The sequence below is a fragment of the Cyclopterus lumpus genome, chromosome 17 (assembly GCF_009769545.1).
Source record: "Cyclopterus lumpus isolate fCycLum1 chromosome 17, fCycLum1.pri, whole genome shotgun sequence".
In the NCBI taxonomy this organism is placed as follows: domain Eukaryota; kingdom Metazoa; phylum Chordata; class Actinopteri; order Perciformes; family Cyclopteridae; genus Cyclopterus; species Cyclopterus lumpus.
Window position 1 is genome coordinate 1,937,797 of NC_046982.1, and position 14,609 is coordinate 1,952,405.

The window sequence follows — 14,609 nt, forward strand, 5'->3', positions numbered from 1 at the left end:
AAATCAGGATTAACATTGAGGAACTATATCAATATGTCATGCCAATATTACCACTACATGTCAAACATATATTTCATCACTGGTCAGACAGCCACGGTTATTAATAACTGACCGTCCTCGTCCTGTCTGCCATTTAAAAAATGTTTTGGTTTCATCAAAAGTAATAAGTGAAACGTGACATGATAAGTTAAGAGCACTGTACGTTACTCTTGAATTGGTAAAAGGATAAAGTCTTTCCCGATGAGGTCCCTTCCCTGAAGCCATGGACGCCGACAATAACATAAGGCATGTGCGGCCGAGCTTTACGGATGGTTCCTCCTCACTCATTCTTTTAAATAAAGGTTACTTGAGATGGTAAGTTTAATAACTTTACTCACCAGAAAGTGTTCTTTAAGTATGGTCAATAAAGTAAGCAGAAATTAGGTTATAAAGGGGCTATCGGTGCTTCATTCTAATACACATAATCAATAATAATTACAAATGTTCTCAAGAAATGTACACATAATGTACTGAAATATAAGGATGAATAAGATATACTAAAATGGCAAGATATCAAGATATATATATATATATTTTTATATTTTATTTTTTGCTTTCGGTGCATTTTCACAGTAATACCTTTTAACACATTCCAAAAGAATAATACAATGAATCTATTGAAATAATAGCATGAATAAGTTCAGTTACTAATTACACTCAAATGTTACTTAAAATATACAAAGTATGTGGTATTAGTGCTGCGTTCGACACCATTGATCATGACATCCTATTACAGAGATTGGATCAATTCAATTCAATTCAGTTTATTTTGTATAGCCCAATATCACAAATTACAAATTTGCCTCAGAGGGCTTTACAATCTGTACACATACGACATCCCTGACCCAGGACCTCACATCGGATCAGGAAAAACTCCCCAAAAATAACCTTTCACAGGGAAAAAAGGGAAGGGATCAGTCGATTGGCATTTCAGGTACCGCACTAAGTTGGTTTAAATCCTATTTATCAGATCGATCTCAATTTGTATTTGTAAACGATGAAGCCTCAATGACCACCAACGTTAATCATGGAGTTCCACAAGGTTCTGTGCTTGGACCAATTTTATTTACCTTATGTATGCTTCCTTTGGGCAACATTATCAGGAAACACTCCATAAACTTTCATTGCTATGCAGATGATACTCAATTATATCTATCGATCAAACCAGAGGAGACCAACCAGCTCGCTAAAATTCAAGAATGTCTTAAACACATAAAAACATGGATGACCTGCAACTTCCTGATGTTAAACTCAGACAAAACTGAAGTTATTTTACTGGGCCCTGAACACCTCAGAGATCAATTATCTGGTGATGTGGTTTCTGTAGATGGCATTGCCCTGGCATCCAACACCACTGTAAAGAATCTAGGCGTTATCTTTGACCAGGACTTGTCCTTTAACTCCCACATTAAGCAAATCTCAAGAACTGCATTTTTTCATCTACGTAACATTTCAAAAATCAGGCACATCTTGTCTCAAAAAGATGCAGAAAAGCTGGTTCACGTGTTTGTTACTTCCAGACTAGATTACTGCAACTCCTTATTATCAGGCTGCTCTAATAAGTCTCTTAAATCCCTCCAGTTAATCCAGAATGCTGCAGCTCGTGTACTCACAAAAACTAAGAAAAGAGATCACATGACTCCTGTATTAGCTGCGCTGCACTGGCTCCCTGTAAAATCAAGAATCACATTTAAAATTCTTCTCCTCACCTACAAAGCCTTGATTGGTGATGCACCATCATATCTTAAGGAGCTTGTAGTACCATATTGCCCCACTAGAGAGCTGCGCTCACTAAATGCGGGGCTACTTGTGGTTCCTAGAGTCCTAAAAAGTAGGATGGGAGCAAGAGCCTTCAGTTATCAAGCTCCTCTTTTATGGAACCAGCTTCCACTTTCAGTCCCGGAGTCAGACATAGTCACATCATTTAAGAATAGACTTAAGACTTTGCTCTTTAATAGTGCTTATAGTTAGGGCTGAATCAGGTTTGCCCTGGTCGAGCCCCTTGATATGCTGCTATAGGCTTATAGGCTGCTGGGGGATGTTTTAGGATACACTGAGCACCTATCTCCTCTTCTCTCTCTCCTTATGGATGAATTTACATCTCTCCATTGCACCTTATTAACTCTGCTTCCTCCCCGTCTTTGCAACTTCACATCTCATAGGGTCCATTGGACCTGGCTGTGTCTGAAGCTGGTCCTGGGCCAAACCTCATTGGTCTGGCCTCTTTCGCGATGCCTCTGTGGCCCTACCTCCTGCCATGACCCTGCTGATGCACCCCCACCCCCCCCCCCCTTCTCTACCTCCTTCTGTTTCATGGATTGTGGTCCATGCCTACTCATTATTCATACATTTCTGTCATATTCATTGAATTTGTTGTAACTCTGTAATGCTGTTCATCTGGTCACATGACATCTATTGCATCTATCCATCCGGGGAGAGGGATCCTCCTGTCGCTCTCCTGAAGGTTTCTTCACTTTTTACCCCACGTATGTGTACAGATTGTAAAGCCACATTTAGGAGAGCAAATTTGTAATTGAATTGAATTGAATGCTGGGGCAAGGGGGCATGTGTCCTAAGCACTGCTCAGTGTGATGTGCCATTTTGATCTGAACTTTCTATTTATTCCTGTTGCTCCCTTTGAAAGCGTCACAATAGACAATGAAAAGCTGATTGGTGAAGTTGAAATGACAACTCTTACAATAAGCCAAGAGAATAATGCATTTTCAGATAACATTTTCAGATAAAATGTCTTTTACCAGTCTGGATCATTAGGGACATTGGAGCCACAGAGCCCATGTTGGACAACCTTGGTGTTGATGCCAGCATCTACAGCCGTGAGCTCACTGAGGTCTTTCACCAATCCCTACGAGCTGTACCAGATGTACCAGATGTCCTCCTCATCCACTGCGCTGGGAATTTGCTGGACGTCTCAAGCAGGTTAGTGGACAGTGTTATGGCTACATATCATTGTTTAAAAGGCAGCATGTATATCCCTCACGGGCTTGACACTCCTGCACTTAGCCCAACCTAGTCGGCTTTACTTAAAATGTGTGTGAAACATGTTGCCTCAGACCATTTAAGTTTTTACACATGGAAGAAACTAAACAGGTAAAGTTGAGTTTACTTTGAACCTTAAATGGATGCAGTAAACATATTTAAGTCCACATTAGTAATCTTTACTCAAAATCATTAGTTCACCTTTCTTTAGTCTAAGTTTAATGAAATAACTTTTTAAAGTTCAACATACATACGCATATATAAATACATCACTAATATAACATTATTTACTTTTACTTATTGCTTTTTCGACTTTTACAATATGTGTGTGTTTTTTTATATATTTACGTTAACTATTAATACTATGATTTGATTGTTACTTTATTTACCTAATTTTATAAAGTTATCCGGGGACAATATCTCCTTGGATGTTCTCCAGTCCAGTAGGTGGCGGTGTGCACCTCATAAGCAACGGGTGCAACCCACCATGTAACTAGAAGAAGGAGACGAATGTAACGCGGAAGAACCGGAAAAAGAGACAGGAGTTTGTGTCGGACAGCTGTCAATCAAACAGTCTTTCCTATCGTGTCCAAGATGTCGAAGAATACAGTTTCCGACCGGTTTAGAAAAGTAGACGTTGATGAGTACGACGAGAATAAGTTTGTGGACGAGGACGACGGAGGAGAGAACCAGGCTGGTCCGGACGACGCAGAAGTCGACGCTCTGCTCCGACAATATCCTTTCACGTCTTCCCGGTCCACGCAACTCGTGTCAGGGCTCACGACACGACGCACAAGTAACCGTACACTTCCGCAGTATATTTTGATATGTTCAAAATATGTCTAATTCCAATGTATATGACATTTAGTTGGCAGAGCATTTCCGTTGATAGCAGCAGTGTGTGGTCAGTAGGGAGCTGGATGCTCATAGAACAAGGTAGCGCGTGCACACCTCATAGAAGAAGGTAGCGCGTGCACAGCTCATAGGAGAAGGTAGCGCGTGCACACCTCATAGAAGAAGGTAGCGCGTGCACACCTCATAGAAGAAGGTAGCGCGTGCACACCTCATAGAAGAAGGTAGCGCGTGCACACCTCCCACTCGGATCTTCGTCAGCTCAAAATGTTAAAAAAAAGGGAACCGCGCCCATATTTATACATAATCCACACCAATATGAAACAAGCTTATAATATGGCAGGTGTGGTTCATCCAAAACATCACCTTCATAAAACCTCCACAAACAGTTAACAATGAAATAAAGTAGATACAAAACTGTGATACAAATGTCATACTTCTAATAATCAAATATCATATTTTATTAAGCATTACATATATCAGAAGATGCATACAAATATATTGCATTAAGTTATAGGAAAGTAGGAAAGATCTTAAATACACATTCAGAAATGGTTTAAACAGTCTTCTAAATAAGTCAAATTCCAATATGGAAGATATATCGCTCTATATTATGTGTATTTACCTTATCTCACCTTCAAAATATACCTACAAACATGTATTTATCCTGAATTACCATGGCTCAGCTTTCCTAATTAAATAATGTTGAAAATCCTCCCTAAATATTCTGCTATACATGCAGCGATGAATCAAATCCCAGTTTTTTTTCTAGTTCACAGAAATTGCAAGAATATTCTTTTTTTTTAAACATATTTTTCACTTACGTTTCTTTTATTACGTTCATTTAAATACATTAACATTAAACATAAACATCACATTTAGACTTGTCAGACAATAATAAAGTGCAGAAAAACCAAACAGAAACACGACAACAACAAAGAAACCCATAAAAACAAATCAGCAGACAAACAAACCAAACAGAAACAAAACACCAAAAGAAAACAAAAAACAATAGAAAAAAAACAACAATTATTTAAACATTAACATCAAACCACCAACCTTGTGGTCAACAGACTTCCCCCCTCACCCACTGAGCTCAGTGATGCACATGTATCAGTCCTGTGGAACTCCTTGTCCTTGACTGTTGTTTTGCAAGGGGAACATGAATGCAGCTCTCCAGGCCGTGCTAAAGAATCCTCCAATCAACACCAAGAACCAGAGTGCAAAGGTAGATTTCTCTTCACAAAGTGCTGTTGTGATGATGGAAGAAATGCCTTCACCTTCTGCTTGTACCACCTGATGGCAGTGATACCAGACGGTGAATGTATTTGAAGTATTAATAAGATGGGGTTCTCAGCTGCATGTATAGATAATCTTTTTTGGAAATTCCACATTCTATGGTATGAGAAGTGTCTCTTAATGTGCCGAAATGATTTATGAATAATTTTATGGAAAGTGATAGCTCAAGCAGGTGGGGGGATTCAGGGATTTAATGTTTAGCTGTTGAAGAAAAGCTTTTTCTGTGACGAGGCAATATTGGGATCTATAGATGTTACACTATGGGGAGAAGCCGTTTCCTGAGTGGAAGGGACTGGACAATGGAAGAGCACTCAGCAGTAGTATGTGAGGAGGATTTCAATGCATTCATCCTTGGTAACAAGTGTGTGGTTGGTCGCAGTAGCTCGTCTATTGATGGAAGATTGTGGCACATTGACAATAATAATTAAAAAAAAGGATTTGAAAAAGTTATTACAGGGTGCATATGAGTTCCAACAGTAATATAAGTTAATATGTTTCATTTGTTTTGGGCTCCAGAGCCAGGCGGCAACCTCTGGTTCCGAAAAGTGAATCCAATGCTGAAGTGCCTTAAACTTGTATTCTCTCTAATATCCACCAGGGGGCGACTCCTCTGGTTGTATAGAAGTCTATATAAATGACTCTACTTCTCTTGATTTATTCCCTCAGTAAACATTGTAAACATTAGTTTATGGTCTCAATCTCTAGTTTCAAGTCTCTTCAATACAGCGTGATGTTCATTTAGTAAATTATGGTCATTTAGAGTCAAACGGACCATAAAGCAGAGGGTGCTTTAGAGCGGGGCTACAGGGTGATTGACAGACTACTATCATGATGTTGTCCAGTCTAGGAGTTACCTGTGTTTTCATCTCTTAGCCTTTCACAGTGTGCTCTCAGTGCATGATATGTTATCTGTTTCATATGTTGGTCATCTTGTTCAGTGTTCTGTTGTACTTGGCCAAGATGGCCAAAATTCTGAAAATGTAAGGCTTCAAAACTGTACTACATCCACTTCTCACGCTGCGTTCCAGACAACATGTAAAGAACATGAGCTGACGAATTGTTTAATTTTATTCAATTATTATTTTTTATAGCTCAAAATCACAAATTTGCCTCAGAGGGCTTTACAATCTGTACACATACGACATCATCATCATGCTAAAATGACACAACTGGGCTTAATCTACAAAGAAAAAAAAACACAACATGTTTTGCAGATGTTCCTGGAATATCTGTTTTGGTACTGCAGACTGTTCCATAAGCGTGTGTGTGTGCGTGTGTAGGAGAGAGCCGAGCTGCTGGTGGTCAAAGTGCTGAGCAGCTTTAAGAGCAGTGACATAGAGAAGGCCGTGGGCTCTCTGGACCAGGCTGCCGTGGACCTGCTGATGAAATACATCTACCGAGGCTTTGAGAGCCCCAATGACAACAGCAGCGCTGTGTTGCTGCAGTGGCACGAAAAGGTATGCACGTGGTCATAATACAATATGAAGCTCATACTAATTCCAGATGAACTAAATAGAATATTGTTCAAGTGTCATATTAGGAACGTTTTTAAAATCAGATTTAATTTTTTTTTACAATACCACTCATTACAAATCTGTGTACATACATTATTGCATGTGTACAGTGTTTTGAGCAGCTTCTGCACCTCAAATGTGTTTTCATTGTTCTTGTCAATAAAGCAAGACAATGTGTCTTTGTTCATGCATTACATTTTAGAATACAGAGAAATATCACAACATATTTATATTGACCTCTTGTGCAGTTTAGTTTTTTTGTCTCACCTGACTGTGCGCAAACTCGATACCTCTTATGACAACATTTCCCTCACCTGCTGAGTGACGGAGAAGAGGTCCACCACTTCTTAGGAAGGTGTTCACCACTTAAATGTTGAGTCATTCTTTTGCTTCATAAAACAGCATGGAGCATTATGGTAAGAGCAGATGGTCACATTTGAATGATGAACTCATTGTTCAAGACTTTCCTTTTCACTTAACCCCAAAGTGACCAGTTATATATTGATTTCTCCCCACATGTTACCTGGAATCCTTGAGGAAAACTTTAAGTAAACATCAAGAACAAACTATATAAAAATGTCCTTTTACAATACGCCACACAATTCCGTATATTCCAAGTCTCCTTTATCTAGTTGTTTGCTCCCTACTTCACAAACAGCATACAGTAAGGTTTTAATGAAGATGTTTTGTGTTTTACAGCTGGAAAAATGAGTTGGCTCAAGTTGTGTGATAGTTGGTAACCGGATGTTTTTATTGTTTTTCTGTTATTAAACTTGCTTCATTCAGACCTCAGTTTGGGATTCTCTGTTCACCGTGGAGGCATGAGGAAAAACCAAAGGTTTTCTTAATGAATTCAAGGTAACACGGGTACTTTTAAGGTTGAAGTATTCCTGTCCTTTTTTAAAGGTAATCTACAGTTTAATGAGGACAATCCAATGCAACAAAACTGGGGATATTCTTCTGAAAGTCAAAACAGCTCCCCAAGCCACACAAACCAAGAATGTGTCTCTTAAAAGGGGTTCACAAATAAGTAGTTTAATTTATAAAAAGGCTCATAAATAATGGAGCAGTTGGCCACTAGTTTGTGTTTGTGTGCCCACAGGCGCTGGCAGTGGGAGGAGTTGGCTCTATAGTCAGAGTCCTGACTGCCAGGAAGACCATCTGATCCTTCCAGAATCCACAGAGTCCATCTGCAACACAAGATCACCAGACCTGAGTACGACGTTCTGTTTTTGAACACGATTCACATTTATTTTACAGACTGTCTGTCTTGTTTTTCTGCATTCACTGTTTCAAACACACCTCTGGAGTTTGTGTGTGCTGGAAGTCCAGCAGGGAGGTGCTGGCACCTCACATGTCTGTGTCGGCCATTGCAGAGAAAAGACACATTTGACACGGTTTGTTCTTGGATGGACCATCATAGACTGGTGACCTGTCCAGGATGTTTCCCTGCCTTTTGCCCAGTGCATGCTGGGATTGTAGTTATTTTATTTTCCCATATCATTCTAACTTTGTAACGTTTTTGTTTGTCGACTATTGTTTTCTACTTGCACCACATTGTTGTGTGGAGCCTGGCTATTGTCTTTTTTTAAGTAAGAAACAAAATAAAGTTATAAACGTGAATATTTACTGGTGACTTTCATCTCTTAAAAGGCCCAGACTCTAATAAGCCTTTACTGTTCTCTGTGTGATCTATGATTTATTAAAGACCATTTCATGCCCCAACATGTTGCCTGTTGTAGACCAACGATTAGTCAATTCATTAAGTCAATTGACGCAAACATCAAATTGCATAATCAATTCTAATTTTCAAGTAAAAATATCCCAAACGATATGTTCCAGCCTATCAAACTTGTCCGCAATTATAATAAACACAATATTTTGGGGGTTTTGAACCAAACAAGCCATCTGGGCTCGTCTTGGTCTTTCTGATGTTTTGCTGGCCTGATATGTAACAACTACTCACATAGCAATCGTTCCTTATTGCATTCCATCTGGGATTGGAAACTAGCAAAGACACTGAATAGACCTTTAGATTGTGTTGCTACAGTATTACAATTAAACTACCAGGGGCCACTTTGTTTTAAGAAAGATAAACTTGGTTACCTGTGTTTTAATTCATTACATTGTGTATCCATGTACACACATTTTCTTATTGTGTGTCCAATACTGTCATTTAGTCCACTTATGATTGCAGCATCAGCCTGACTATGTGACTTCAGGATCATTATGAAAAAAAGTATAACAAAATACAAACGGACAACAACACCCCTCAGCTGGCTGCTCTGGTCCTGTTCCTGACTGTCATGGAGCTGCCGGGTGGAGAAGTCCGGTTTGGGGGTCTCTCCTGTTGGCCTTCTTGGACCTTGACCTCCAGCATTCGGGGGGGTCGGTTTGCAGCCGGCTGTGAAGCAGCGGGATGAGTCAGCACCTCCAACCTGAGACCATGGTGCTCTGCTGCCTCCACGTGGGGAAGGAGTTGAAGTATCTCGGGGTCTCGTTCAGGCTGATCTGTGCGGCTGCAGTAAACCGGCACCTCGACACAGGAACTCATCCACCGGCTCTCTGGTCTCTGCCACGCTGCTGAGACACGTCTTTAAACAGACATAAATCCAACCTGAAGGGGGCAGTAGAGACACGGGGGATGCCCACTGCCGTGACATCTCAACGAAGACGAAGAAGAGCAGAAGCGGAAGTACTTCAGCGTGTGTGAATGCAGTATGGCGTTCAGGGTCGCTAACACCATGTTTTCTGTGAATCTTGTGCGGAGGCTCCGACCCTGCGTCGCTCCGCAGTCCCTCAGAAACACGCCCGGACCGGCGGCGACGTCCTGCGGGTCGGGGAGCCCGAGAAGGTCCTTCCTCAACCAGGTACGTGTTCATATTCATACTCCAGTATTCCATGCTAAATGACATTCCATTTGTTTCTATTATATATATATATATATATATATATATATATATATATATATATATATATATATATATTGATAGCACATTATCACAAACATACATTTTGTTTAGAGTGCTTTACGCATACGTAAAGTATTAAAAGCCTTTTTAAAGGGGAGAACAACAGGAAGAACCCCAGTAACAGAGCAGGATCCTGTAAATAGATTTATGTAATGAGAGCAGTCATAATATTAGAAATATGATCACAACTAACAACAACAGCAGTGGATAGACCATAATGATAATGAAAGCAGTAGTAATAGCTCTAATAATATAAATGTACTCATAATAATAATAATAATAATGTCAGTGAGTGTCAGCAGGACCCTGGTCCAGATATAACTACAATCCTAGTGAAGAAACAGAGTTAGTAATTAAATTCAGTTTATTTTGTATAGCCTACAATCACAAATGACAAATTCCCCTCAGAAGGCTTTACAATTTGTACAGACATCCCTGACCTTTGACCTCACATCGGATCAGGAAAACCTCCCAAGAAATAGAAAAAACCCTTTCAGGGGGAATAAAGTGAAGAAACCTTCATGAGAGCAACAGAGGAGGATCCCTCTCCCCGGATGGACAGATGAATAGATGTCATGTGTACAGATGAACAGCATTACAGAGTTACATAAACACATTACATGAATATGACAGAATGTATCAATGTGCATTAATGGAACGTGAATGCATAGAGAGCAAGAGGAGGAGAGAGGAGCTCAGTGTATCCTCCCCCAGTAGTCGAGGCCTATAGCATGCAGAGACTAACATTGTCAGCCTTTTTTACCAATTTTAATTTGAAACGTCACAAAAAGCAAGACGACACGCTTCTCAGGGATTTCTCATGTGTTCAAGTGGGAGTAGCTCCTCCATTCCCATCATGCATCAGTACTGTCAGCACAGGTGGCTTAATGTGCTGCACTGTAACAACCTGTGGCTGGAATACCATCGGATCACATAACTAGAACATGAGCTCTCAGTATTTGACATGTTTTAATAGAATAACCCATATTGTAGTTTTGTCTACTGCAGAAACCACATGTGAAGAGATGGGATTAGGGGGAAACCTTTTGTTTTGCTTGTTTTTTCAGTAGATATAATGATAACGTGTAGCACATACCATACAGGACATCCCAACAGACTCAACTAACGGAGTAGTTTAAGCGTGCTAAAGCCAGCTCTCATCTGCTGTTCCTATGAGTAGGTGCAGTCCCACTGTCCGTCCACCTGTTGTTTCTCCACCGTGAGCCACTCTGAGGATGGGAACCTCATCTACACTGGCAGCCTGGCCACTGCTGTACGTGGTGAGTCACTTTCACCCAGTTACAACCTTTTTCCTATGTCTGATGTGAGTGCTTATTTAGTTACAATTCAATTGAAAGATTGCTAATCTTTCCCTCATAGTAGAAGGTATACGATAACCTACATTAATAGTCCATCGGCCAGATCAGATATTGGTACCATCTGAGTGGGCCAAAATTACCTATACTACATTTTCTTATATGGTCAATTTAGAATGGATTATGTTTCTGGTGACCATATTTGTAGATTACTTAAATTACAGCTGCTAGATTACAAGCTCGATCTTAATGAAATTCATTACTCTGATGATACAAGTCTGGGATATTTGTCCAGCTCAGTCACTTAAGTTTGGTGTACTGCATTCAATGAGCCTTCGTTTTAAAAAACCCGGTCAAACCGACTGCTGCTTGGATTTAGATTATTATGTATTCGGGGTGCTTGGAGCAGCCAAAAAGGTGTGACTGTGTCTCAGTGGGTCGTCCTTCAATCCCCGGCTCCGCTAGCCCATGTGTCCTTTGGTAAGACACTTCACCCCAAATGTCTCCCGTAGCTGTTCTACGGTGTGTGAATGTTAGTTACTGCTGATGGACAGGTGGAACCTTAGCTCCTCCCATCAGAGTGTGAATGGGTGTGGATGTTAGTTACTGCTGATGGACAGGTGGAACCTTAGCTCCTCCCATCAGTGTGTGAATGGGTGTGGATGTTAGTTACTGCTGATGGACAGGTAGAACCTTAGCACCTCCCATCAGTGTGTGAATGATGACATGTAGTGTTAAAGAGCTTTGAGTGGTCGGAAGACTAGAAAAGATCTCTACAAGTACAGGTCCAAAAGATGAAAAACACCCAATAAATAATAAACAAGACTTATATTATCACTTAGTTTCTAAACCAGAAGCACGGTGGGACTACTGTGTGTGTGTGGATGTGTGTGACACACATACTTCTGCTTTTAAAGTCAAAGTTTAAATGTACATTGTATACATTCTAATCTAATTCACTAATTGCATTAGATCATTAAAGTAATGTTAATTTGTTAAGATTCTCGTGTGAGTAACTTTTTCTCTTCAGGGGTGAAACTGTTTTCATACAGCACCAGCGGGGCCAGCCTCTTCTTCATGCCCTACACCCTCCTGAAGACCGGACTAGTGGTCCAGAGCTTTGCCATGAAGGCCACTTTCTGTGGAGTCATTGGATTCTTCACCTTCCTCACACCTACCCTCCTCCACTTCATCACCAAGGGCTACGTGATCCGCCTGTACCACAACCCAGACAGAGACACCTACACAGCCATCACCTACAGTGTATTCCTCACAGAGAAAAAGAGTGTGTTTCATCAGAGGCAGGTTAGGATCCCAGCTATCAGCAAGATGTTCACCACCTTCTATGCTGACAGAATGGGGCTCCTGGTGAACCCGGACCTGTTCCCCATTCCACAGGACTATAACCACCTGATGGGCTACGATAAGCCCTTCAGCTTTGACACGGACCAAATCAATAAACCTAATGAGAGCTGACCTGCCAACAGGTTGAATGTGGTGTTGGTATATGAATTGTATCCACAAGTCCAATCAACAGTACTCACGTTCACATTTCATGGAGCACATAGCAATGCTTTCTCAAAACAGATTTTTTTGTCAATATTTTGATTGATCTTTTATGTTAATAAATGTACCTGTTGAAAATGGTTTATTTTTCTTGGGCTCTGCTGCAACATTCCCAGCTGCAGAATTTCTCTGTCTGTGTCTGTGTGTGTCTGTGTGTGTGTCTCTCTCTCTCTCTCTCTCTCTCTTTCTCTTTCTCTTTCTCTTTCTCTTTCTCTCTCTCTCTTTCTCTTTCAATTCAATAGGCTCTATTGGCATGGATTTTGCAACAACAATATTGCCAAAGCACCAAGACAGTAAAACAAAAAATATACAATGCATATGGATAATAATATCACATAAATAATTGTTGTGTGTTTCTTGGGACACAATAAAAGGTGTGTGTGTGTGTGTGGCTCACTCACTGTCCCTCAGGTGGTATCCTGACAGGACATGAGGTGCAACAAGGTGGGCTGTGTTTCCTTCTCCTAGGAGGATTCTTAGTTGGGAGGATTCTCCCAGTTCTCTAAACCTTTGATCTGGGAGTCGAGCCGGTCCAATAAAGTCCGTCTGTGTTCTGTATATTTGTCACACTTGAGGAGGAAGGTCATCTCTGTCTCAACCTCACCTGGAGAACACTGACCACATATTCTGTTTGCTTTTGGTTGCCAAGATTTCTTCTGTCGGCCTTTTTCGATTGCCAATTGGTCACTGAGCCTGTACCTGTCTGTCTGTGGTGGTCACTGAGCCTGTACCTGTCTGTCTGTGGTGGTCACTGAGCCTGTACCTGTCTGTCTGTGGTGGTCACTGAGCCTGTACCTATCTGTCTATGGTGGTCACTGAGTCTGTACCTGTCTGTCTATGGTGGTCACTGAGTCTGTACCTGTCTGTCTGTGGTGGTCACTGAGCCTGTACCTATCTGTCTATGGTGGTCACTGAGTCTGTACCTGTCTGTCTATGGTGGTCACTGAGTCTGTACCTGTCTGTCTGTGGTGGTCACTGAGCCTGTACCTGTCTGTCTGGTGGTCACTGAGTCTGTACCTGTCTGTCTGTGGTGGTCACTGAGCCTGTACCTGTCTGTCTGGTGGTCACTGAGTCTGTACCTATCTGTCTGTGGTGGTCACTGAGCCTGTACCTGTCTGTCTGTGGTGGTCACTGAGTCTGTGTCTGTCTGTGGTGGTCACTGAGTCTGTACCTGTCTGTCTGTGGTGGTCACTGAGCCTGTACCTGTCTGTCTGTGGTGGTCACTGAGCCTGTACCTGTCTGGTGGTCACTGAGTCTGTACCTGTCTGTGGTGGTCACTGAGCCTGTACCTGTCTGGTGGTCACTGAGTCTGTACCTGTCTGTGGTGGTCACTGAGCCTGTACCTGTCTGGTGGTCACTGAGTCTGTACCTGTCTGTGGTGGTCACTGAGCCTGTACCTGTCTGTCTGTGGTGGTCACTGAACCTGTACCTGTCTGTCTGTGGTGGTCACTGAGCCTGTACCTGTCTGGTGGTCACTGAGTCTGTACCTGTCTGTGGTGGTCACTGAGCCTGTACCTGTCTGTCTGTGGTGGTCACTGAACCTGTACCTGTCTGTCTGTGGTGGTCACTGAGCCTGTACCTGTCTGTCTGTGGTGGTCACTGAGTCTGTACCGGTCAGCACCAACTGACTCAGGAGACTCTCTTCTGGGTTCAGCTCTTGGCTCTGGAGGGCTCCTTAATGGAGGGTGTCTTGTGAACTTGTTTGAAGGTGATTCCAAAAAGGGGATATCTGCCTAATTCTGCCCTACATGCATTTGTTGGTCTTTTTCTTTGAACGTTGAGGATCGTTCTGGAGAATTCTGCCTGTAGGGCTTCTGTGGGGTGTTTGTCCATCTAGTGTTGCTATGGTGACTGAGTGGACCCCAAACTTCACTACCATACAGCGCAATGGGCTTGATCACATTATCAAAAATCGTACACGATTTTGATTGGAATTTGGATATTATAAAATGTTCTCTCTCTCTGTGGCTGTCTGTGTCTCTCTCTCTGTCTGTCTGTCTGTGTCTCTCTCTCTCTTCTCTCTCTTTCTCTTTCTGTCTGTCTCTCTCTTATCT

General features: G+C 41.6%; 2 protein-coding genes across 3 annotated transcripts; both read left to right on the forward strand.

Moving 5' to 3' along the window:
* The first annotated feature begins 3,535 nt into the window (after window positions 1–3,535).
* LOC117746953 (actin-related protein 2/3 complex subunit 5-like) lies at window positions 3,536–8,324 on the forward strand. Of its 2 annotated transcripts, XM_034556310.1 has the most exons (5): window positions 3,536–3,770; window positions 5,044–5,116; window positions 6,468–6,644; window positions 7,488–7,559; window positions 7,804–8,324. In XM_034556310.1, the coding sequence occupies exons 1-4, from the start codon at window positions 3,631–3,633 to the stop codon at window positions 7,524–7,526; spliced, it is 429 nt and encodes a 142-aa protein (XP_034412201.1). In that variant the 5' UTR covers window positions 3,536–3,630; the 3' UTR covers window positions 7,527–7,559; window positions 7,804–8,324. The 2 variants fall into 2 exon arrangements, with proteins under 2 accessions (XP_034412201.1, XP_034412200.1); XM_034556309.1 differs by lacking the exon at window positions 7,488–7,559.
* A 1,066-nt stretch (window positions 8,325–9,390) lies between these two features.
* On the forward strand, window positions 9,391–12,633 carry tmem70 (transmembrane protein 70). The gene is made up of 3 exons (XM_034556308.1): window positions 9,391–9,571; window positions 10,854–10,953; window positions 12,020–12,633. Exons 1-3 carry the CDS (start codon window positions 9,422–9,424, stop codon window positions 12,463–12,465), a joined length of 696 nt encoding a protein of 231 aa, XP_034412199.1. The 5' UTR covers window positions 9,391–9,421; the 3' UTR covers window positions 12,466–12,633.
* Window positions 12,634–14,609: the final 1,976 nt, after the last annotated feature.

Bases quoted from the DNA above. Each gene is read 5' to 3' on its own strand.
- LOC117746953 (XM_034556309.1), top strand. From the start codon at position 3,631: ATGTCGAAGAATACAGTTTCCGACCGGTTTAGAAAAGTAGACGTTGAT. The intron at 3,771-5,043 runs ATATCCTTTCAC...GTTGTTTTGCAA, and splicing joins GTCGACGCTCTGCTCCGACA to GGGGAACATGAATGCAGCTC. The intron at 5,117-6,467 runs GTAGATTTCTCT...GTGCGTGTGTAG, and splicing joins CCAAGAACCAGAGTGCAAAG to GAGAGAGCCGAGCTGCTGGT.
- tmem70 (XM_034556308.1), top strand. From the start codon at position 9,422: ATGGCGTTCAGGGTCGCTAACACCATGTTTTCTGTGAATCTTGTGCGG. The intron at 9,572-10,853 runs GTACGTGTTCAT...TCCTATGAGTAG, and splicing joins GAAGGTCCTTCCTCAACCAG to GTGCAGTCCCACTGTCCGTC. The intron at 10,954-12,019 runs GTGAGTCACTTT...TTTTCTCTTCAG, and splicing joins CCTGGCCACTGCTGTACGTG to GGGTGAAACTGTTTTCATAC.